At 35.9% G+C, this 24,534-nt stretch overlaps 1 protein-coding gene across 3 annotated transcripts in view; it reads left to right on the top strand.

Moving 5' to 3' along the window:
* The window catches only part of TBC1D5 (TBC1 domain family member 5), a 375,466-nt gene that overhangs the window by 238,343 nt on the left and 112,589 nt on the right, over positions 1 to 24,534 (top strand). For all 3 annotated transcript variants that reach the window (XM_084903302.1, XM_084903300.1, XM_084903301.1), the window contains exons 11-14: positions 1,601 to 1,689; positions 3,473 to 3,523; positions 3,620 to 3,689; positions 10,051 to 10,223. In XM_084903302.1, coding sequence (XP_084759428.1) covers positions 1,601 to 1,689; positions 3,473 to 3,523; positions 3,620 to 3,689; positions 10,051 to 10,223 — 383 coding nt within the window. The remainder of the gene's footprint in view (positions 1 to 1,600; positions 1,690 to 3,472; positions 3,524 to 3,619; positions 3,690 to 10,050; positions 10,224 to 24,534) is intronic.

The raw sequence follows: 24,534 nt of genomic DNA, 5'->3' as shown, positions 1-24,534 counted from the left end.
GTTATTCAATAAACGGTGCTCACTTAATAAATTAGTGAAAGGTTCGTAGGTTGGCTGGGGTTGCACACCTAGGACATGAGGCCATAATGTATCAAAAGAACTTTTATTTCAAGCATATGTCTGCAGGTGGGCTGAGTCCAAAAAAGGAATTAGCTGTGACTGAAGGGAGAGGCAGGTTTTTATTAGCTTCTGCTGGCTGCTAGCAGTTCTGCCGATGTACAGAGCTTGACTGGCATGTCCTGTCCTTGGCTCCTCCCGGCACCAGATGTCCAGTAGTAGGCTATGCTGTGCTGAAGGCTGCACATCCAGGTCTTTCTACAAGATATCTGCTAAGCACAATTAGTTCCCTCTGCCCTGCTTTGTAGACATGGTTATCTAAAAAAGATTGCTTATGGTAATTTTTCCTCTACAACAAGTAAGTTGTCAGTGGAACATAAATTATTTTGTAAGAATATCATCAAGTTCTTCTTACTTTCACATTATTTTGTGATAGCCACTAAGTTCCTAAGAATAACACAGTACTACTAGATTGTGCAGAAGGCTGTGTGACTATCCTGTCATAGGAAGTTATCTCTGATTTCACCAGCAAAAACGTTTCTTCTCTCTGCTTGTATATTTTATTCTTGTTTCCTGTAAAGGTAGTTTTTTTTTTTTGTCTTGTCTTTATAAAAGATAACCCATAGTTATTAAGCAAAAGGGAAATGGTAATTTACTCACTTTCAGAGGCATAAAAGTGCAATCTATTTTTAACTTGCTAAAACATCTGTGTTTTTTAACCCTTAAGAGGAAAAAAAAAATCTCAATTAGCAAGGCAGGTTACTAATTTGGAATACCTTATTTCCCCACAATACTAGATTTTATAATACTTTTTAAAGGCAGCCAAGTAGAAAATATATCTTTTTGTGTCTGCCTATTCATATAATTCACAGATGAACATCAATACAAGGAACAAGAATCATATTGGTGAAATCACTAAATATGTTTATAAGTAATCTTATAGTTGAAATTAGACAGGAAAAAATTTAGGTACACATCAGATTAAACAATTTGAAAATCAAATTTTCAAAACTTTGTTTCCTATTATACCAGCTAAAGGTTCTTTCTCTTATTATCCAACATTTCCAGCTAGCTGACTTCAGCTCTTTCCAAATCTACAGACATCCTAATTTTGAGCCATTATATAATGAAAACATTGGGTGTAATTTCCTTAGGTCTACAGTTCTTAGTTGCCCTTCTTACTGCAGATCTTTATACTGTAGCTCATGATTGTAATTTGCATAAATGAAATTCATATTTATGAGTACAGATCTTGAAGCAACTGACAGGTGCAAGGTTGTCTACATTGCCAATTTATTGTTTGTTGTGTCATTTAAAAGAGAACTACTCTCCATGTTTTAAAGCAGAATACCATGCTGTGGTTGAATTGGAACCAAAACTAAAATGAAATAAAAGTCTCATCTTGTAGCTTTTCATTTTTATGTTTTTCTATTATGGAAATGGTAGCAGGGACTGGTTGAAAAAGCATTTATCTGGGCTTATTCTGTCCACTAGTGGACTACAAACATCCCACCCTTTCATTTCTCTTGCTCTTGTGTTTCAGGGCATGCATGAGCTCTTAGCGCCTATAGTCTTTATCCTACACTGTGACCACCAAGCCTTTCTTCATGCCAGCGAGTCTGCTCAACCAAGGCAAGTTTTTATATGAGCTCCATCTGTTTTACAAGCCCTGCTGTAATCTTTTCTTGCCTCAAAATCTTTTTACTTGAAGATACTTTTGTAAATTATAAACATTTGGTTGTGTTTCATGTGGCTGATTAATCCCACTTAGTTGTATTAACATAGTTAATAGTTGTAATCTCAGTTCAGCTAGGGAAAATTTGGAAACATAAATATCTTTGCAAATCTTATATGTATACCAAAGAAAGACATAATGAATGGGTCAAGAAGAAGAAATTTTTGTTGTAATGGCAAAGTGCTAGATTGATTGTGTTCATATATACTATCTTCTAATACTCCATTATTTTACTATAAGCTGTGTGGGAACCTTGTCTGTGAGATACTTTCTCCAAGTTTGACTCAGTTCAGTTCATAAGAGAAAGATACTGAAATCTAAAATGAAATAAAAGTCTCACCTTGTAGCTTTTCACTTTTATGCTTTTTTTTTTTTTATTATTATGGAAACTTCTAGTCTAGTTTTTGAGATACATTAAACTTAATCTTTCCAGCAAATAACTTAATTGTATTTAACTTAAGCTAGTAGTAAGAATTTATTTTCTAACTTAAGATACCCTAACCCAGGGGTCTTCAAACTACGGCCCGCGGGCCACATGCGGCCCGCAGAGGAGTCTGATCCGGCCCGCCAGGTTTTTTGGGCAGTGAGCGCAGCCGAGGTGTTACAGTAGGAATTAGTAGTTCATATAGTCCTGCCCTCCAGCTCTCTAAGGGACCGTGATCTGGCCCCCACTTTAAAAAGTTTGAGGACCCCTGGCCCTAACCGATGAGCTGAAGAGAGGCAGCTAGGAAGCATTTTAGAAATAGCAAAGGATTATAAAACTTTGTCAGGGATATTTCACAGACTAGTCCAGTTATATGCAGGAAAGATAAAGAAAACACACATTATCTTTATTAATCAAATGTAGCCATCCATTTTGCTGAACATAGACTAGGACCTTTGTTAAATTAACTTTTATTTACTATATTACACATTAGTATGTCTAGTTCCTATTGAGTTTTGTTTGTTTTTTTAAATTATACTGATTTTACAGGATCTGACTATAGTAATCACGTCTTAATTACTTTTGTTTAGTTATTTTAAAAAATAATAAGGGTAAAGTTAGTATGAGATCCTGTTTTTATGTCAGTTTTACCTTTTTTAAAACATGTAAGTGGAATATACTTAATAGGAAGGTATAGATGATTGAAAAATTTGCTTTTAAATGAGTTAAACGTGCTTTAGCTATTTCAATCCATTAAAATGTAAAACCAACACTAGAGTAGATTTGGAAGAGGTGCTGTCACTGATTAATTTATATTGAAATGTAGTAAAAATGGAAGTCATTAAAAGAAAGTTAATGTTTTGATATGATGTATTTGATGAGTAAACATATATTTTTGGGCGTTATTTTAGAAATAAGTAATAGATTTTGGAGTAATCAATGTATTCTATTATAGATCAGGAACATTCAATGAATATGTTGTCACATTTGTATTTGTTATTTGTATTTGTTATTTATTATTTTTTATTTGGAATAATTAAATAGTTATCTCATTGTGGTACAAACAAGGCAGCTAATTTGTTTTTTATATTTAGAGAAAGGAAGGATTTCATTTGTTAATGGAATTGTTCTTTTTTATTAAAAAAGAATAATTTTTTTCATTTGCACATTATATGTAATTATAGAGTAAGGTAACCTCTGAATCATCTTCTGTTACAAAATGACACATTTTGATTTGTATGTATTACTTTTTTAAGTGAGGAAATGAAAACGCTATTGAATCCTGAATATCTGGAACATGATGCCTAGTAAGTACAGATACTTTCTTCTGATATTTTTATTTTTTATACCATATTTACTTTAGTGAAGATTTAATAACAGTATATTATTTTTTTACATTTTAGTGCGATGTTCTCACAACTTATGGAAACTGCTGAACCTTGGTTTTCTACTTTCGAGCATGATAGTCAAAAGGTAATTCATATAGTACAGATCTTTTCGGAATGTTTGAAGGAACAAATAATTTCAGTAAGTAATGACATATAATCAGATTATAAAAGCCATTATCCTATATAATAAGAGGCCAATAGGCAAATTGGCCCCTTGACAGGGAGTTTGACTGAGAGTTGGACCAGGGCATGGGGCCAGTGGCCAACTGCCTGAGCCCCTCCCCCGCAGCCGGCCCAGCCCAATCAGCGTGGATCGGCTGGACCCCACCCGTGCTCGAACTCATGCATCGGGCCTCTAGTTATTACTATATAAAAGAAAATATGAAAATACCTGTGGAATAAGATTGAACTGGGATTTAAGCCATAACTATAGTAATATTGGCAGATCTATGCAAAGATAATATAAATTTTTTGTGTAAATAAATGGAAACTTCTTATATGTGTGTATGATATTCATGCAGTGTAACTTATTTAAAATTATTATAAACTTTTAACAAAGTGCCTTTATCTACCTGATCTGTTGCTATCCTAGTGAATTGATAGACATATTATAAACTAAAGTGCATAGACAAACTTTGTAATAAATAGGCTGTTTTACTTTTACTAATGCATCACTATGGAATTTACACATTTAGCATCAAAGCATTTTTTTTTTTTACTTTCTCATATCCTTATTTTTTAATTATAAGTTTTATTGTGATATAATTAATATACTGTAACATTCACCTTTTAAAAGTGTACATCAGTGAATTTTAGTATATTCACAAGATTGTGAAATATCCTCACATCTAATTTCAAAACATTTTCCTCACCTCAAGAGGAAATCCTATACCCAATAGCAGTCACTCCCCATTCCCTCTTCCCAGAGCCTCTGCTGTTACTAATCTACTTTGTATTTATACTTGCCTCTTCTGGGCGTTTCATATAAGTAGAATTATATAATATGTGGCCTTTTATGACTGACTCCTTTCCTTTAGCATAATGTTTTCAGTGTTCATTCATGGTGTACCATGCATCAGCACTTCATTCCTTTTAATGGCCGAATAATATTTCATTGTGTGGCTATACCACATTTTGTTTAACCATAAATCTGTTGATGGACATTAGGTTTTGTTTCACTTTTTGCTTTCTATGAACATTGTGTACAAACTTTTGTGTGAACATCTGTTTTTTGTTCTTCTGGTCTGTCTCTAGGCATGACATTTCTGAATGATCTGTTACCATAAACAAACATATATGCTAACCTAGAGATCATTATGGTATTTTCATTTTTATTATACAATATTGGAAACATTGCAAATTATTCTGGCAAGATATATTAAGAGTTTTGGGCACACTATATTTTATATGATTAATTTATTTTATATTGATATAATTGATTGCATTCTGGTTAGAAACCATGTATTAGTCAGTCACTTCATTCCATCTCTTAAAAAATGAAATGGATAACTAATGCTTTTTATGCCTTTGGTTTAGGTCAAGGCAAACTACTGCCTGCAAGCCAGTTTGGCCTGCCATCTGTTTTTCTACAGCTTGTGACTTAAAATGGCTTTTACATTATTAAATGGTTGGAAAAATATGAAAAGAAGAAGAATAATTTGTGTCAGATGAAAATAATATGGAATTCAATTTCCATGCCCATAAAAGAAGTTTTATTGCAATACAGCCATGCCTGTTTGTTTACTTGTTGTCAGTGGCTGCTTGCATGTTACAACAGCAGAGGTGAATTGTTGCAGCACAGACTGTATGACCTGTCAAGCCTGAAATATTTACTGTCTAGCTCTTTACAGGGAAAATTTGCCAACCCCTGGCCTCAGTGATAAAGTCTCCCTTCAGCAGAACTTGTTACCTCTGTAAGGGTGATCAGAGCAGAAACTTGCTGTCACTGTATGTGATGAACTACACATGTTGTGGAACAATAACCTTATATTCTTGGCAAGTGATTTGATAAACTTGTAAACTTATGTGAGCATCAGAATTTTGAGCAGAGAGTATTTGAATACATTTAATGCAGGCATCATGATTATTTTATACAGTGGTCATTTTGTATTTTATAACTTATTTACTGTATCTAAAAAACTGAGTGGTAAACATGTGAGTTACCATTTTTCTTAGTTTCACCTACTTATGTTGATATTACTGAGTCAAGTTCATGAAAATGACTAAGATAATGCAAAGAAAGGCATTCATTTTATAAGTGAACACATAGATGCTGTGGCTTCTGAATATTTATATTAATTACTTTCATATGTCATTGAGTAAAATATTCCTTAAAAGCACTTCTAAAGAATCCCCTTTTATTGTTTTCTGATTCTCTCATCTTTTTACAAAGAAGTTCGAAAAGATAATATACTACTCCCATATTCAGTTCTTCTAGTTCCTTTGAAAATTCAGTTATATTATTTGCTGCTTATTTTAGCAGACTTGTTTTTCCTTAGAATTGCTTGATGAAAAAATCAGTGCATTGGTTTACATAAAGGCATAAAATCATTATCCCATTGCAGTTTGTGGACTGGCTCTACTCTGCAGAACACATTGACTGCTTAATAAATGGTTAGAAAATTTTTCTAGTTTTATTGGTAGTTGTGGCTGTCCCATTTGATCATATTTGTTAAATGCAAATAGCATTCTTTATTATAAGAAATCCTGATGATAAGGAAGTATTTTATAATAACTCCAGCTTCTCTTTTGATTTCACTATTTAGCACTAAGTGATCTGGAATATTATTTTTGAGTTTTTTAAAATGTGAGAGATTTTGTTATAAGTATTCTGAGCACAGGGGAAATCATTCAAGCTATCTATCTATATAAAACCCTAATATGCAAATAGACCATATGGCAGAACAACCAAACAACTGAACAGCCAGTCGCTATGACATGCACTGACCACCAGGGGCTGTGCATGGAACATGGTGGCAGGCATTGGCCATGGTGGGATGGTGGAGCAGGTGAGCAGAGGCACCAGACCAAGGTGGGGCACCAGACACTGTCATCAGGGTGAGCTTCTGATGGTTACTGAAAATTCTTTGCTCCCGTGCACTGTGTTCCCACCTGGCACTCGCATCACCTGGCGCCGGTCCCAATTGCCCCTCAGGGCTTCTCCTCCTCTCCCTGATCCTGAGGAGTGATCAGGGCTGACAGCTGCCTCTTGTACCTGCTGCTGGCACTGGAGCTACTGCTCATATCCGCTGCCGGCACCAGCCAAACTCACATCTGTAGCCCGCACCAGATATGCCACTTGCACCCATTGTTGGCACCTGGCACCAGTCCCAATCACTAGGCACCATTAGCAGGTGTGAGTGGCAGCTGCCGGCTCTGATCACCCCTAAGGACTTCTCCACCTCCCCCTGCTCCTGAGGGGTGAGCAGGGCCCACATCTGTTCTCGTACCTGCTGATGATGCTAGCCCTGCTTACACCTGCTGCTGGCGCCAGCCCCAATTGCTCCACTCTGTCAGCAGATGCAAGTGGTGCCAGTGCCATCAGCGTGTAGGAGTGGCGGGTGCAGGGCTGCAGGCAGAGAGGAGACTGGGGGCCACAGCAAGAGGAGCTGTGGGGGGATGTGGAGGATGAGCGGAGACCCACCCCTATGCCCACCTTAGCCTTGAGGCCCGCAGTTTTTTTCAAGGTACACAAATTCATGGGCCCCTGGTAGTTTATATAAACTTTATGCTAAGCATTTGAAAAATAGACTACATATGCTATTGATTTAATGATAACTCATTCTATAAAAACTAGAAATTGATTATATGATTTCATTAAGTTAAATATTTTTAAATAGCTTAATTTAGGATCACTTCTCTCCAAAGCTAGTGACAAATATAAATACCATATATTTGTGGTAGTATGTGTATTCAAAACCCTCAGAAGAAGACTGGATACAGTGATCTGTCTTCCATGGGGTTGTTAGGAACCCTGTGTGAGGTCAGTGCCTCCACCTACACTGTATGGAACTCAGCTGCACAGGGTTTTCAAGAAAGGAAAACTGCTTGACCAAAATACATAAAATGTTAAATCACTTGTTTTTAAAGAAAATTTGGCTTCAAAATAACCACTGCTTTTTGAATGTGAATAATATCTTACAATTAACACCCATTCAAGAAAACCCAAACACTTATTTCAATTTAATATCAGTAGGAAATAATTTAACAAGAATTAAATTTCTAAATTAAATCTTTAATTAAAAATTTTAAGCATTAAAATACTTATTATTTGAAGAGAATGTTAGATATTACAAAATCAGAAAAAGGTGTTTTGGATGTATTATTTTTATAATAAATGACCACAATATAAAGATTTCCTCTTCTCCTGTTTAAATAAGTGAATAAAAACCAATTGAATTATAAAAATTGATACAGATTTATATCCTTCAGACCAAAAGACACTACAGCAGACATGCAGGAAGTACAAAGGATGCATTTATTTTTAAAAATATATGTTTTTATTAATTTTAGAGAGAGGGATATATATACAGGAACATCCATGAGGCAGAAACATTGATCGACTGCCTCCTGCATGTCCCCTCCTGGACATTAGGCCTCCAACCCCGGCATGTGCCCTGGCCTGGAATAGTCACCTCCTGGTACGTGGGACAGTGCTCAACCAGCTTAGCCACACCCGTCGGACAGGACACATTTTAAGACCAGAAATGATCCTGGAGAGACAGATGGAACCCCTTCCAGGAAATGTTTCGTTGTACTAACACGGGCTCCTCCTCTCCTCTGTGGTTCCTACCAGCCTGATTCGCCATGCTCTCATGTAGAATTCTCAGTTATTTTCTCTGTAGTCCTCCCTTCCCAACTACAAAGACAAGAGCTTTTACCTTATTTTTGTGCCCCTGAATCTGGTCCAATGATGAAAAGATTATGTTAATCTTAGAGATCTCCACAGTTCCGAAGGCCTAGAAGTAGTAAAGGAGACTGTGGTAGTAGAGAAGACGGTAATGAAATAGGACTTTACCCTCATTTTTAAATATACTTGGGAGCTCTGGGGAGGGGATATTCAGGTAAAAGAATGCCATCGCCAGGATCTGTAGAAGTGAGAATTCTGTAGCCTTGCGAATGAATGAAAAGCTTTAGAAATCAGGCCAAATAATTTGGTGGGTTTTTTTCTTCTTGCGTAAAAATATTTTAAGGAGGGCAATAGATGGATTTGAAAGCAGACTAAATTAGGGACAGTGGGACCAGTTAGGATGAGAAAAATAATTAGGGCTCCAAATCAGGTTATAACAGTACAGCTAAGGAAGAGGAGACAGTAGTTCTGAGAACTAAAATTGGTAAAGTGGGTGTTCTTATTGGAGCATGGGTTGAGGTATACATGGGGAAAGGATAAACGTGTGTTTGAGCAGAAGATAATAAACTTAGTTGTGGGCCTACTTGCCAAGATTTCTTGCCAAGATTTGAATGTATGGGGGAAACACTCGAGAGTTCTAGGTTATGAATACATATTAGGAAATCTTTGGAAAGGGTTTTGGTTGAAACACTGTGGATGACTGAAATTATCCAGGGAATTGTGTGTAAAATAGAGAATAAAACTAAGACAAGAACTATGTGAAAAAGCAGTATTTGTGAAGCAGAAACATAAATTTGAGCTACAGCAGTAGGCTAAGGATGAATGATAGGCAGACAGTCATGGGTGCTGCTATAAATCCCATTTTTAGAGAGGGGTAAAATCAAGGACAATATCAGCTTTGACAGGGTAGTTGAAATTTTCAAGAAAGCATTACAAGGAGTTAGTTATATTTTTCTTACTGTAGAACACGGGAGAAGATATAGTTGGTCCACATAAATTGTCTTGTGTGTTTTTTTAAGTGAGCTATATTTTAGTCTAGAGAGTTTTTAAATGTTGTCTACTTAGCTATTTAAATTGATAAAGTACAGTTAAAGAACATCTTATTTTCTAGTTTTAGTTTCCTCTGTTTTCTGACTTTCTTATGGCTTTGAGAATTCAAATTAAAAGTTTTCATTTGCTTTTTTTCATATTCTAGTTTTATGCCACAAGAAATAAGTTTTCATTAGAGTGTCTTTTAGGTACTATTACTGATTAGATAAACTGCCCATGGACAGATAGACTACTGACCACCACTACCTCTAGCCAGAATTATCTTGTAATGCGTAACATCACAAGATAAATTGGTCAAGAGAATACAGGTAGAAAGTATTTTAGAAGACATTTTCTGGCCTTTATGTTCACAATCCTCAGTCTATATGATAATCAGCATATGATTCCACATTATAAGCATTTGTCATTAGATGATTTTTTATTCTATTTTGACTAGTTATTGGTTCTTATTTAAACTCCAATAGATAAATGTATTCAAGAATGATGTCCACATATTTGTTAATTTCAAATTGAAATATAACACTTGTTGTATTTTTCTTGTTTTTAGGGGAAAGAAACACTGTGGACCCCCATCCCCTTTGCTAGACCACAGGACTTAGGGCCAACAATTGCTATTGTTACTAAAGTCAACCAAATCCAGGATCATCTACTGAAGAAGCATGATATTGAGCTCTACATGCACTTGAACAGACTAGAAATTGCACCACAGATATATGGGTTGTAAGTATTAAAAGTTTACATTGCAGCTCTACCTAATTATGAATTACTATCATTTCCCAATGTGTAGATTTATAAGAGTTAAGAGCAAGAACTAACTGGTTCAGCTCTATTTCATTTCATATCTCTATTCTATTCTATGTGCCAGGCTCTGTGCTCATAGCTTTTACATATGACACTTCACCACAAAACTGAAACACCTTAAAGGTGTATTTGAACTATTGTCAGTAATCTTTGAAAAATTACGGAAAATGGAGGACATGGCAAGAATACTTATTATGAAATAACTTTGTTTTAACATCTGCAATATTATCAAATGTATTTACCTTAATATCTGACAATATATTAGAACTTTAAAAAAATAGATACGTCTTTAGGAAGGGAGGTTTTTTATGTGGAACTATCATGTAGTTATCCGAACAGTTTGGACAAGATAGAGCTGCATTTTCTCTCCTATCAAATTACCAGATTCGATAAAAACTTTTGACTGAATATTTTTACTTCACCATTTTCCTATTATATTGTTTTTCTCAAAATGAAAAATTTGTAGACTGAATGATATTACATTTAGGCTTGAACTTTAGTTTTATGTAACTGCCATGTTCAGTGATATGGATGAATATATTGTGACCAGGTGGAGTGAGGTATCTGACACCAGGCTATAGGGCTTTGTCATTCGCCCTGCACAGAAACCCAGCTTTTTAGGATCTGGAAGGTCACTATTTACCTACTTCTGAAATGCTTCAATCTGATTTCTTTAATATCCACATTAAATAATTGAATATTTCAACTTAGCAAATCTCATGTTGGTGAGTTTGATACCATCACAGGCAGCTAATTCCATGGCAGATTTCATATACCTCTCCACTATAAAGTAATGGGAAATGGTTCTTTCTGGAGTCCTGAGCCCCCATATACCAATTGCCTTTTGCTTTGGTATAGCCCATCAATATGTAGCTGTCTTTCTGTACCTTGATCAGCTCTAAGCAGGAGGGTGTCCTGTTTTTTGGTATTTAGAACAACAGTGACAAATCAGGGTAGACCAGATCTTAATATGAGTTTTCTCTCCTATGCTTCTGTGGAAAATTCAGTTTTAAAACAGTAGTAAATGTGAGGTGGTTTGATCAGTTACTTCGTCAGAAGTTTGTCTCTTTGCCTAGCTATTAGATTTATAAGTTTTCACATTAAGGAAATTTGATTAAGCTGTGTATGTCATTTTCTCTTAGCTTTTAAAGTTTATATCCTTTACTTGATTTCATTAATGTAGGATGATTGAATTTTTCAGTTTAATAGTTTTAAAAATAGAACTGCTTTAAGCCATCATTCCTTCAGCATTTGCTTTATTAAACACCTACTGATGTCAAGCAGTGTGCTCTATGTTACATCACTTGGGTATCTGAGTAGTATTAATAGAACATGGAGTAGTATCCATAGAAGGCTAGAGAAGAACCAATCGAAATAATTTTTGTGGGAGTGCAGATTTTGAATCAGCAAGTGGAAAAATCCTCTACCTTCACCCCAATGTTTCAACAGAGGCTCAGCAGTCCCCAGCTTAGTTTATCAGAAATCAACTAAAGGGAAATGGTAAAGGGAGAGAAATGGTCCTGTCCCTTGGACTGCAAACTAGCTATCAGAAATTTTATGGATGGTTGCCTTATGAATGAGAGATTGGACAAAATGGCAAATAAAAGCCATATCAAATTTGCACACAAATGACTACATTCATTTCCATGAAAACATGATCAAACCAAATGCTTTAACCAACAATGATTAGTTCTTTAAGCCAATATACAAGTGTTTTTATCTTGAAAATGATTGTGGTTCTTCAAAAGCATGGTCACTTTAATAAGTTAGACATCTATTTTAATGAAACATTATTACTCAAAATACTTCTGGAATTTATTTCCTTTTTGAAATTATCTTCATTAGCAACCTATGTCATGATGGTAGAATAAAATAATTTTTAAAAAAACGTTTGATCTCAAAGTATTGCCTAACCTCATTTCTCAGGTTGTTCATCACATGTGGCTCTAATTAGAAGTCTTAGTTACTTACATGAATAAAACTCATCCTTAGAGCACACCTCTGGGCTTCTATGAGAGGTATACAAAAAGTCGACCAAGGCCTCTGGCTCTGAAAGAATAATTTCACAGAGACATTTTGGTACCTTTGTTAAATAAAAATAAGTTTCATTGCTATCCAGTCACAAGGTGGATGTATTTTACTCTGGGTGTGTAAAAAATTGATGTTAAGTATTACACAGCAAAACCCAAACAACACACTAGATATTACTTGATGATAAACATTATGTTCTTAAATGCAACTGTAAACTGTGGATTATCTAAAAGAGAATCCAGTATGAGATAGCTGTCTTTTCCTACAAGATCCTAATTCACCTAGAGACATATTTGAATGAATTTTATCCTCTACTTGATCCATTGTAATTGGCCACAGCCTGCAGCAAGTTCGTGCTTATTCTTAAAATAGTTCGGAGCATTCAGGAGCCTTCAGTACCATTAATAGGACAGTGCATTTGAAGGACCTTGGAAACTGATAGATTAGGGTCCTGGCCCCTGCAGCAGCCACAGAACCAGCTGAGCCTATAAACTGCCATGCCTTCTTTTGAACATAAGCTGGAAGTTACAGGGTCTGGGGACAATTTGGTAGAGTTCTATAAAAACCTTGGCTTATCAGAAAACAGCTAAAGGGAAGTGGTAAAGGGAGAGAAATGATCCTGTCCCTTGGACTGCAAACCACAGTCCAGTTGGCCAGATTCGGATTTTCAGCTATTGCCCAGCTGGTGAACAGCTCAACACTACTTTAGGTCATGTGATCTCATTGTAGCCAATTGCATGGCTTGGCAGACAACGACATAGTAAATATCTATTCACACAAATTGTATGCATACTGCATATGTCCATGTGCATTCTCTGCTTGTCTGTATTGATGGTAACATACCCACATAGATAGAGGGATAAATTGTGTATATAGGTCTGTACCTGGATATTTAACACAGTAATTATGTACTTTGATTCCTTCTAGGAAATAGAATGGTAGGAATAATCTAGTTAAATCCGTTTCTATGGGAATTTTTTGACTCCTTTTTTTCATATTTTCTCTAGTTGTAAAAATTACAGTGATTACACATCATAAAGCCTATCTGTAATAAAACGCATCAGCTGGCCAAGGTTTTCATCGCTCACTCAATAATCCATTAATACAGCAACGTTGCCCAGGCATCTTTATAATACCAACTCGGAGGTAATTTTAATCAGCTAGACCAGCTGGTATTTAACAGCAGCTGCTGGAGTTGCCACAAATATACTCAATAGCTGACATCTTTATTTGCAGTTTTTCAAGGGGAGAAGAGATTCTCCTGTGGTTACTGGTATTAAGCATTTAAAAGTAGGTGTAAAGTATACAGAGGTTTCTACCTAAATGAGAAGAAGAGGGATTAATGATAACACAAAGGTGATAAATTCTATCAGGAGGATAGGTTTGTGAATGAACAAACTGCTCAACTGAATAAGAACACATTGGTCTTTGGGTGGACTTCAGACCTTTTTCCTAGTTACATTTGCACTAATCGTGGCTATCCCTAGCACTAAAATTGTAGTCTGCTATGTGTAGCATCCTTATATCCTTCTATACAGGATTTGTAGTGGCCCTCCTGCTACATAAAACTGTGAAAAATAATTTGATTATGTGAAAGAGTGATCTGTTAATTATGCACATGGTCTGTCTCAGCCCCTGCATGCCTTGGCTTTTTTTGTGTTATGAATATATTTTCATTAATGTTCGATTTGATTTGTAAGTGAAAGGAATCATCATCAATGTGTTCTGTCTAGTAGTAAATACAGAATGCTATTTCACATTGGTGTGTATGAGCATGTGTGGGGGAAACAGGCATCGGCAACATGAAGTTAACAGTCACAAACCCATTATAAATAAAAATGTAATTACACTTGGGGGAGCTTGGCTTACAAAGCTCAGAAATCCATAATGGAGCTTGCTGGTAGTAAATGCCTGATCTGTTTGCTAAACTCCCCTGTTCCCAACCCCTTTCTCGTCGTCTTTTAGCAAATACTTTGACATCTCCACTGATTAGAAATTAGTAAAGAGAGCTGACTTCCTGATTTATAAAATAGTTGGCCTTTGTCTCTGGGATGAGGGTCTTATCTTTTGGTTGAATGACTAACGGAGGAGAATTAGAGTAAAATAGGGAAAGTATAAGGTATAGTGATAAAACCAAAGGTTTTTCAAGGCAATTACTTAATTACCACAGTTATAGATGACAGCTTTGCATACAGATAGTTGTGTATTGAACTTGCTGGTGATATACATGTCGGATGCTTATGTGAACAGAGGTGAAGTGGTTTTCATCTTCATAGAAAACTTCTCATGTCATTTTCTTGAAGACTGATTTCAAAATTAAAGTAAATAGAAAATAATAGAGTTATGGGCCTTGCATACTTGGTATATGAAATAGTTTTGTTATTTCTGACTCCTGTAGAGCCATCAAATGTTCTTTTCTTATGCTAATCGTCCCTGCTGGGAAATGAAGCATTACAAACCCCTAAAAAAGTGAAATGTACAATCAGACGTTCTTTTCTTATGCTAATAGTCCATCCTGGGAAGTGAAGCATTACAAACCCCTAAAAAAGTGAAATGTATTACATGTTGCGTGTTTTCCTGTTCTAAATTATCAGAGGTTAGCAGAATCCGTTGTCCCACCTAGTCTTCTGCAGGCAGCTCCATTCATCAGTGCCACTGCTTCTCTTTCTTTCAGAGCCGAATAGTGATCTGTCTGTGTTGGACGGTGATTGATACTTAAAATTAAAACCCAGTGACAGAATGGATTACGGAGATAGCAATTTGAATTTAGAAATTACTTAGCAAGCATTTTTTCCTGTTATTTGTAGTGAAAACAGTCTGTTTAAGTTTGTTTAGTGTGTTTGACAACAGACAGGTTGATATATTGCTGGGCACAGCGGTGGGTTGGACTTGAGTGGTATTAGCGCTCAGTGTTTTGATTAATGGTAATTGTTTCCATGAAAAAGCACGTTTTACGTACAACTCATAGTTCTGGAAAACAGAAGTCAACTTGCAGGATTCATAATTACCATTCCGAGTTAACATATAAAAAGGGCAAGAAGCAGCAGCGCTGGAGTAGCACAGTAGGATTTTTTTTCTTTTCATTGTATTGTAGTTAGAGAGTGTTCTGTATGTCAGAATATAAATCTTCTGTTATTTATCTTTTGTCCAGCATTTGAAGTTGATTTATGACACATTTCTGTATGCCATAATTTAGTTGGAATCCTATACTAAGGTGAAATTTCACCTGTCTCTACAGTAAAAGGAACTGTAAAAGGAACCCTAAGCAACCTACTGAGGTATAGATTAAAATTTTTCTTCCTATTTTCCTCTAGTCTTGCTCTCATTTTAAAATAATGCAGTTTAGAAAACAATTAGAAGGTTTATTTGAACAATTCAGAGATTTCAGTTGCCAGTTTAAATAAAACATTTTTACATATCGTTAAGGTACATAAACCCAGGGGAAATAAAAGGTAATTTTTATTTGGAGAAAATAAAACATGCATTAAGGACAATGTTTTGTCAGCTTAAAAGCTGTCAGAATAATGCCCTCATAACACCTTTCACTCTCACCTGTAGGTCTGTACACATATGTGAATAGATGTGTGTATACTTTATCTGTCCACAAAGTACATAATGCTCTGCATTTAGGCTGTCAATAGGTAGAACTTGACTTTAAGTGCGTGTCCTTACCTTTAGCATGAACAAAGAAACACCACTTGCACATAAGGACTTGGAAAGGAGTGGGAGAAAATGTCCTTACCCTATTTAAGCACTCTTGATTTTAAGACAATGAGACATTTTATAAGTGAGAGGTAATGCTAGTTATGGGTCGTGTGTCCCTCCCCACTCCCCCATTCTCCTTTTGTTTTCTCCCTACTGAAGATAAGCACTAGGTAATGTGGTAAATGCAATCAGAATGTTCCTAAAAGAGGCATAAGTGACAAACATGTTTGTGAAACCAAGATGAGAATCAGTATTTGCACAGCAACCCTCCCCTGCTTTTTTAAAAGAAGCATAGAAATTTTGAGTCTATTGTGTAATTTTCTAACTATTAACACAGGAAACTAAATATTTTAAAGATAATAGTTCTCCCTGATAGGAGCAGGATTTTAGGTTTATATTAATGTTAAAGCTTTGACATGATTAATAATATATGCCTATTACATAGCTTTTATGTAAGTCAGCTCTTTAATATGTTTGGGAAGAGGATAGGAGGTGAAACCCACCGTGCAGAGACTGTGGTGTTACTGTTCTATTTAAACGGGAATGATCCTGCTCCATAGTAGCCTGGATTGAAATGCCATTTGTCAGGTTGTTTATTCCAAGCAAAATTAAAATTAATAAATGGTTGTGTGATGCACACCTAAGCCTTTGACATAAATATAATTTTTTGAAAAAAATTATTCCTCGTAGTTAGCAACCATGTGTCATCGTGGCATCTTTTATTGAAAGGAACTTTATTTAAGTAGCATAAACTTGTTGGATGGGCTTCAATTAAATGATGATTTGTTAATGCAAATGTGTAGCGAATGATGGTAGTACATCTGTCTCTTCATCCATAGGCCATTACTGTGCAGCGTTAGCACATGATTGTAAAAAACGAGAAATCATTATATGCAGGTAGTACATATTCAATCAATTCTGACCTTATGTCTCTGGCAAAATAAAAAAAAAGTATCAATGTAAATGATATTGAATCTGAATAACAAAAAGCAGCTCTTTGACTCTCTGTGACTCAAGCTGTTAGGTGATGTGAAGTGACTGCTGTTTGGGATTGATGGTTATTGGGGGCCCTGTGGGGAAAGGCCATCACTTTAATCCTTTGTCATCCCTCCCATGCACTCCTCCAACCCAAATTACATTTTAAGTTCTGTTTTCTTCTCTTTTTTTAAAAAGTGTTATTTTCAAGGGTAGTCTGAGGGATAGTGTGAGAAATGGGCACCGATGACCACCAGGCACGATAAGCAAGCAGTGACAATTAATACAACAACAACAAAAAAATCGAACAATTAGCTCCAGCTCCATAAGTGTCTAATGAGCCATTTGTCAGTCTTTTGGTGAAATAAACTACTCTATCTTAATTCTCCACTCTTGCAGCAAATAAATAAAAGTTATGAAACACCCAGGCACCAATAAAATATAATTTACTTCACAGGGCATGACAGAACTCTTTACATATCTGGAATGAACATGTTATTTACAAATGACTTGTGATACTCATATAAACCATGGGTCTGTGTGCTAACTGCTTTCATTAGAGAGATATGCATTTTTTTCTGATTGTTTAATCATTTAAACGTATCATTACTCCTAAAGGCATGTGAGTTAAAGTGACTCCTCCTGGTGTGATTAACTCATGAGGCCAAAAAGAACCTCAGAAATGAGCTATTCTGCAGCTGAAGACATTAAGAATTTACGGGAAAGGACAAAACAATAATTTTCATTGGGGAACCTCTCAGCTCTCTGCTGATTATCATCCTGCCCTCATTTATTTTTAGGAACCCCAATCTCTCGAAAGTTTTTCACCACCACTGTGTATCACTCAAACAAAACCACACTGTACGCTTTTTTCACTTGTATTTTGTACTAGCTTAAAAGTTATAATCACCATACTGTAAAAAATGTGACTTGAAAATTTACATTAAAGCCCTGGCTGGTGTGCCTCAGTAGTTAGAGCATCAACCTGTACAGCAAATGGTCTTGGGTTCAATTCCCTGTCAAGAGCATGCACTTGGGTTGCAGGTTTCTGGCTCCATCGGGGGTATGTGTAGCAAACTAATTGATGTAGCACTTTCACTTTCTCTCTCTCTCTCTCTCTCTCTCTCTCTCTCTCTCTCTCGCTCTCTCTCTCTCTCTCTCTCTCTCTCTTTCTTTTCCCTCCCCACCTCCCTCCCACTCTCTCTAAAATCAATGGAAAAAATAACCTTGGATTAAAAAAAATTCACATGGAAAATGTGCAGTATCATTGAAATTAAAGCACAGATATTTTAAAAATAACAATTACTTGTTTTAAGTAAAAGAAAAATACACAGAAGTTCTTCAGAATGGCATATACTGTGGTCCTTGAGTGCAGCTTCTGGACCAGCAGCATATTGAAGGTTGTGGTTAGAAATGCAGATTCCTTGGCCCCTACTGAATCAGAAAGTGTAAGCAGGTCCAGGAATCTGTTTTCATAAGCTCTGCAAGCGATTCTGTGAGCCACTGATATATATAATGATAAAGTAATTGAAGCAAAAATAAACGCATGTTAATGAATCCCTGATGTATATACAAAACCCAAAAGAAAGCAGTCAACTTTCAGCTTCAAATGATTTCCAGGAGATCCAGCTCATCTTGTTTCCAACCCTTCTTGGTTAGTCCACCACTACTTTTACCTCCTCTTTTTTTTCTTTCTCTGTTTTAATATGCTTTCTTTTTCTATCCATTTTGCAAGGTAATGATAGAGTTTTCAGGCAAATTCCAAGTTACTGGGCCTGCCACTATCATATTTCTACTAACCAAATGTTTCGGTCTATAATTTGGGAACCCTAGTATTTGATGATTAGTATTTTATCCCACCTTTTAATTTTAAACTTATTTCAAAGCTATTAATGCACAGTTTACTTAGGATGAAGAGAGGAGGTATCTTTCAGTGCCAGCCTGGTGAATCCAGGAATAACAGGCAGAATCTTTGGAATGAGTCATGTACCCCAATGTCTGATGAGGGATCACTAGGACTTGTTGCTTTACACCTGCAGCTGGAATGATTAGCTGTGGTTGCCAGTAGCTGTAGCTTGACCTGCAAAATGACACCGAGTCTAAAGTGAAGAGTAGTAAGTAAAATCAGAAAACAACCAGGCAGAGTTTTACTAAAGGTGAACAAGAACCAATGGTAATTGTAGGCAGTTTTGTTTAAAAGGCATTTCTGTGTCCCTTGCTACTCAAAGTGTGGTCCATAGACCAACAGCACTGCCTCCCCTGGAAGCTTGGTGAGAGTGCAGAACTGCAGGTCCCACGCCTGCTAGCCCACTGACTAAGAATCCATTCTTTAACAGCATTCTCTGGAGACTTTCATGCACATTAAAAATAGAGATTCACTTGCTCAGTATATTAGCAGGCAGGGGATTGGGTGAAAGATTGATGGTGAAGGCATATAGTTAAGCAGTGTCACTCTTTTATATGGAGATGAATTCTATGGGGCTGTGATAGTTCCAAGGGGGTTTTCAACAAATGCACAATGCTATAGCAGTTATAGGAGGAATTATTTTATTGGCCTGACTTACTTGATTTTGGAATAAATCCAATATGGAAATATGAAATTTGATTAATGATTTTTAAATTTAAATTTTATTTCTCTCTTCCCCTGAGGAGAAGTTAGAGTTCAAAGTGATATTATAAGTGTGAAAGGGGCTACACCTGAGGGATAATTAAGGTTTAAATCTAAAGTCTAAAAAGAATTCTGAGCTTAGACTTTCTTAGGTTTTTTTAAAATGGTAAGAAGGATTTGGATTGTGACATTTAAAAATTTTTTAAAATTTATAGTTAACATACAATATTACATTAGTTTGCAGGTATATAATTGTCTAATCACCATGTTGTACACATGAAACTAACATCATATTGCAGAGTAAATCTAGTAACCATCTAACACCAGACATAGTTACTGTGATCTTATGGACTATAGTCCCTGTGCTGTACATTACATCCCCGTGATTTATTCTGTAACTGACAGTTTGTACTTAACCCCCTTTGCCTTTTTCCCCCAGACCTCAGCCCCCTCCCATTTGTAACCATCAGTTTTTTCTCTGTGTCTGTGAGTTGTTTCTGTTTTCTTTTTTGGTCATTTGTTTTATTTTTTTTATATTCCACATATAAGTGAAATCATTACAGTATTTGTCTTTCTCTGTCATACTTATTTCACTTAGCATAATATCTTCTAGGTCTATTTATGTTGTCACAAATAGAGAGTAATTAAAGATATACATAGATATTGCTCTAAAGCTTTTTTTTTTACAATATTTATTTATGATACTGACAAACTCTGTAAGTTTAAATGCTTAAAAATAGTTCAATGGATAATTGTATGTCCATATAATGGAATGATACAACAGCCACTTTAAATCACTCTTTAGAGATACATACGGTATTTATTGACATAGAAAAAAGATTATAGCAGAATACACATATGAAAATATTCTTATTATAAAATGAATGTGCTTATATTTTATATGTGCATGGAAATAGAATTGGAAAGCTGTAATTCAATTGTTCCGGGGCTATGAAATTATGGGTATCATTATTTTCTTCATTTTGCTATGTTTTTATTTTCTAGCTTTTCAGAGACAAATTCAGATTACTTTTATAATAAGAAAAAATTAATTTTATGTTGTCAATCTTGACATTAACTAATTATGTAGAAAAATACATAAAACCAATTATTTTAAGTTTATGGGAAACATTTCCATTTAATTTAGCACTTATTGTGTGGTGCTGGTGCTAACTAGAAATATACCTCAAGGAACTCATCGTGGCATATAGAACTTAGTCCTGTAAATAAAAGGCATGTGAATCTGAATGATTTGCAGAGGAAGGTATGAAGGTCATGAAGGTAGTTTTACTGGGAGTTCAGAAGAATGGCTATCTGTGCTTCATGGCAGACAGGATGGGGGTCCAGCAAGAAGAGATACTTGATAGAGGTTTTTGAAGGAGTTCCCCATACCTAGTGAAGAGGCTGAGCATTTTTTGTCTTGTGAGGAGAACATGACTTTGTAGTGTGCAGTTAGGAAAGACTAAAACTAGAACTGCATATGGGGAAGTATCCATAAATGAGTGGCACCAGACAGGATTTTAGATGCCATTCTAAAGTGTTCATCATATGAGCAATGCAGGACAGAATTGCCAGATTTACCTTTTAGAAAGATCTGTCTGGCAGCAGAATGGGCCTGTATAGGATAGCAGCCCAGAGGCAGGTTAGAAAACTGGTGGAGTGAGAGGCGGGTAAGATAAGGTCTTTGGTGGTAGAGTTTCAGAGGGAAGGATAACTTACAACTTAGACAGTGATATATCTTGACATTCAAGGATTGGAGACAGGAGAGGGAGGGTGTAAGGGCTAAGAGCCTTTAACTCCACTCCCAGATGAAGGAGGAGAGAGAGGTTGGGGAGGGAGAGGAGTACAATGATGAGTTCTGTGTCAGGTGAACTAAGTTGGTTGCCTGTTCAGATCTCTGTACTGTTACAGTAGTCTATTTTGATTTTTTACTATAATTTTCAGCTTGAGTATTTATTTTAGAATTATTTGTAATATTCTACTAATAATTTTCCCAATACTCTACAGATTTAAAGATTTTACTGTATATTTTTAAAAATATATTTTTATTGAATTTTAGAGAGAGGAAGGGAGAGATAGAAATATTAATGATAAGAGAGAAACATCATCGATTGGCTGCCTCCTACATGCCTCCTACTGGGAACCAAGCTCATATAACCTGGGCATATGCCCTGACCTCTTGGTTCATGGGTCAACACTCAATCACTGAGCCACACTGGCCAGACAAGGTTTACTACATTTATATTCCTTTTATAAGAAGGCACTATAAAACTGATTAAGAATACGAGTCAGCTTGCCTGAAATTGAACCCAATTACACCACTTACTCTTTGTGCTTTAGAAAAATAACTTGCATCTCTAACCTGCAGCTTCTCACCTGTCAAATGGGCACATACCTTTAAAGAGCTAAGAATTACATGAAATGCTATACGTAAAGCCCTTAACATAGTAATCACTCATACAAATGTGAGCCGGAATTATTATGACTTAAGACAAAATGTTTTCTAGGAAAATAGTTTTCTAAGAGAAAATATTTATTTGCACATTTTCTAAAATTAAATTTTAGAAAATGTGCAACTAAAATTTTTCTAAAATTAAATTTAATATATGCACTCTGCAAAACAATGGAAGTCTGTAAATACTAATGTGACATTTTTCTGAAACTTACAAATGGCAGAGGCCAGTGCCTGCAGCTCAGGAGTTTCTTTATAAGGAGTTGACCCAGTGGTGGGTGATGGCCAAGAAACAGCAGGGCATGCGCTGCAGTTATGGGTTACTGACATACAGCTGTACTTTACAAATACTTGAGAATTAGATGAAATGGTTTAGATCACTGGGAAAGGTAGCTGGTTCCTCTCTGTCACTCGCTCCAGACTCCATCTGTCCCCTCTTTCTAATCCCACTGCTCCTTCAGCTCTTCTGGGAAGTGTGGAGACTCCAAACGACAGTGCTCCTAAGTCTCCAGGAGGTGTCCAGGAGGTGTCGACTGCTCTTTGTGACAGACTTCGCCTGTACTTCCCATTTGGCCATGCATGTGCTTTCCTCAGTTCTCTTAACTTCAATGCAAATGTCATGCAAAATATTGTAGGTGGAAATATTCTGCTACATGGTGTGTGTATACATATATCTTTTGAAATATCATTTACAGATTTCTACATGTCAATACATGAAGATTCATTTCTCTGAATTACACACCATGGAAAAATGTGGTGCAGCATAGATGACCAGTTATTACTGGTCAAATTCTTTCCTTCAAGTAGTTTGTTTTGACACACAAGTCACTAAGTGGTTTTTCAGAGAAAGCTTAGCTTGATGGGTCGTCACATAAGCCATTTGACATTTGTCCCCAGTTAGACCGGATGCCACATGAAAAATTTACTCAGGCAAGAGGCTCCCAGGAATAAACAGTTCTCTAGTGTTGCTCACAGGGGACTCAGCAAGGTGAGCAGAACTTCAACTTGTCACGGATGCACTGTTCTGACAAACATAAGTAGATGCTAATGGCTAAATCGTGACAGAATAAAGTCCCACTACCATATGGCTAATTGCCACAACAATATCTTCAGTGTTATTAATCAAGTTTTCATAGTGTGCCATGATAATTGGAATAATTAGAAACAGCATAGGCATTGCTTGTCTCCACCACACAGTTTGCAGAGAGGGACCTCAAACAACCACAACTGCACATTCAATACTGTACTGCTTAGTGCTATCTTCTCCTCAAAAATATTTTGGTTAATTAATGAATTAACTGCTTGCCATTGGTGTACTGTGTGAGCTTCTATAGGGACATAAGTATCAAAAAGAAATCACCAAAGCCCCCGTGTATCTATTTAAATAGGCAGTATTCCTTTAAGGCAAGAATAGAGATCTGCCCATCTTGGATCTCTTAGTTTGAAAAATGTATTCATTGTACACTAATTTGGATGATGGACATTAATTTTTTGGTCATATATTTCCCGTTTTAGCTAATTTAGTTAAGAAAATGAGGAATTAGAAAGCAATTGAATAAATTATAAGATGTAAGTATTTGCATAATTTGTTTCAGGCAAATACTATATAGTAGTGCTCCCAAAATGAATTATTATGAACATATCTTTCAATTATGGATGAAGTAAATATTACAATTTTTAATATCTCAATTGAAACTTATATTTTCATGTTGCTAATATTGAAATATACTCACTTCAGTCCTTTATAAGCTAATATCCTTTTCTTCATCTTTATGGCGGAACAAGAATTCATTTGTGTTTGGCACAGTGCTCTAATAAGAGGGCTTCCTGCTTGCTTTGCTCTGTGAGGAAGTGACTGAACTGGAAAGATAGGAGATGAATGGTAATCAGCAACTTGGTGGTGCAGAAGCATTTAGGCAAATAGATGATGGGAATGGCTGTTGTAGGTGTCTGTTGTTAAACAGCTTGTCTGATTATTTTCATATCTAAGTTAGGGGTGGGGAACCTTTATTCTGCCAAGGGCCATTTGGATATTTATAATATTATTCAAATACCATCAAGATTATGTACTTAAAAATGAGCCTGCTACATTTGGTCAAACATTTAATTAACTCACCCTTAATGCCTTGACAGGGCCAGACCAAATGATTTCCCGGGCCTTATATGGCCTGTGGGCTGGATGTTCCCCACCCCTGTTCTAAGTGATATATAAGTATTCATAGTTTTGAACTCTGTGCCAACTTAAATTTTGTTACCCTTGCTTTTTTAATCCCATTGCGTTCTTCAACTAGAGATCAATATTTCTTTAAATTTTTAGATTCACTGGTGTCTTTGGTTAAAAAGTATTTCAAAAAATTCCCCAAATAAAAATAACTAATAAAAATAGTATTTTATTATAACTTTAAAATTACCTCAGCCAGAAATGGTTGCTTTATTGATCCCTGAACTCCATAAAATTT

This window comes from Pipistrellus hanaki (genome assembly GCF_964339955.1).
Source record: "Pipistrellus hanaki genome assembly, chromosome: 13".
Classification (NCBI taxonomy): Eukaryota; Metazoa; Chordata; class Mammalia; order Chiroptera; family Vespertilionidae; genus Pipistrellus; species Pipistrellus hanaki.
This window is presented reverse-complemented; position numbering and strand designations above follow the sequence as displayed.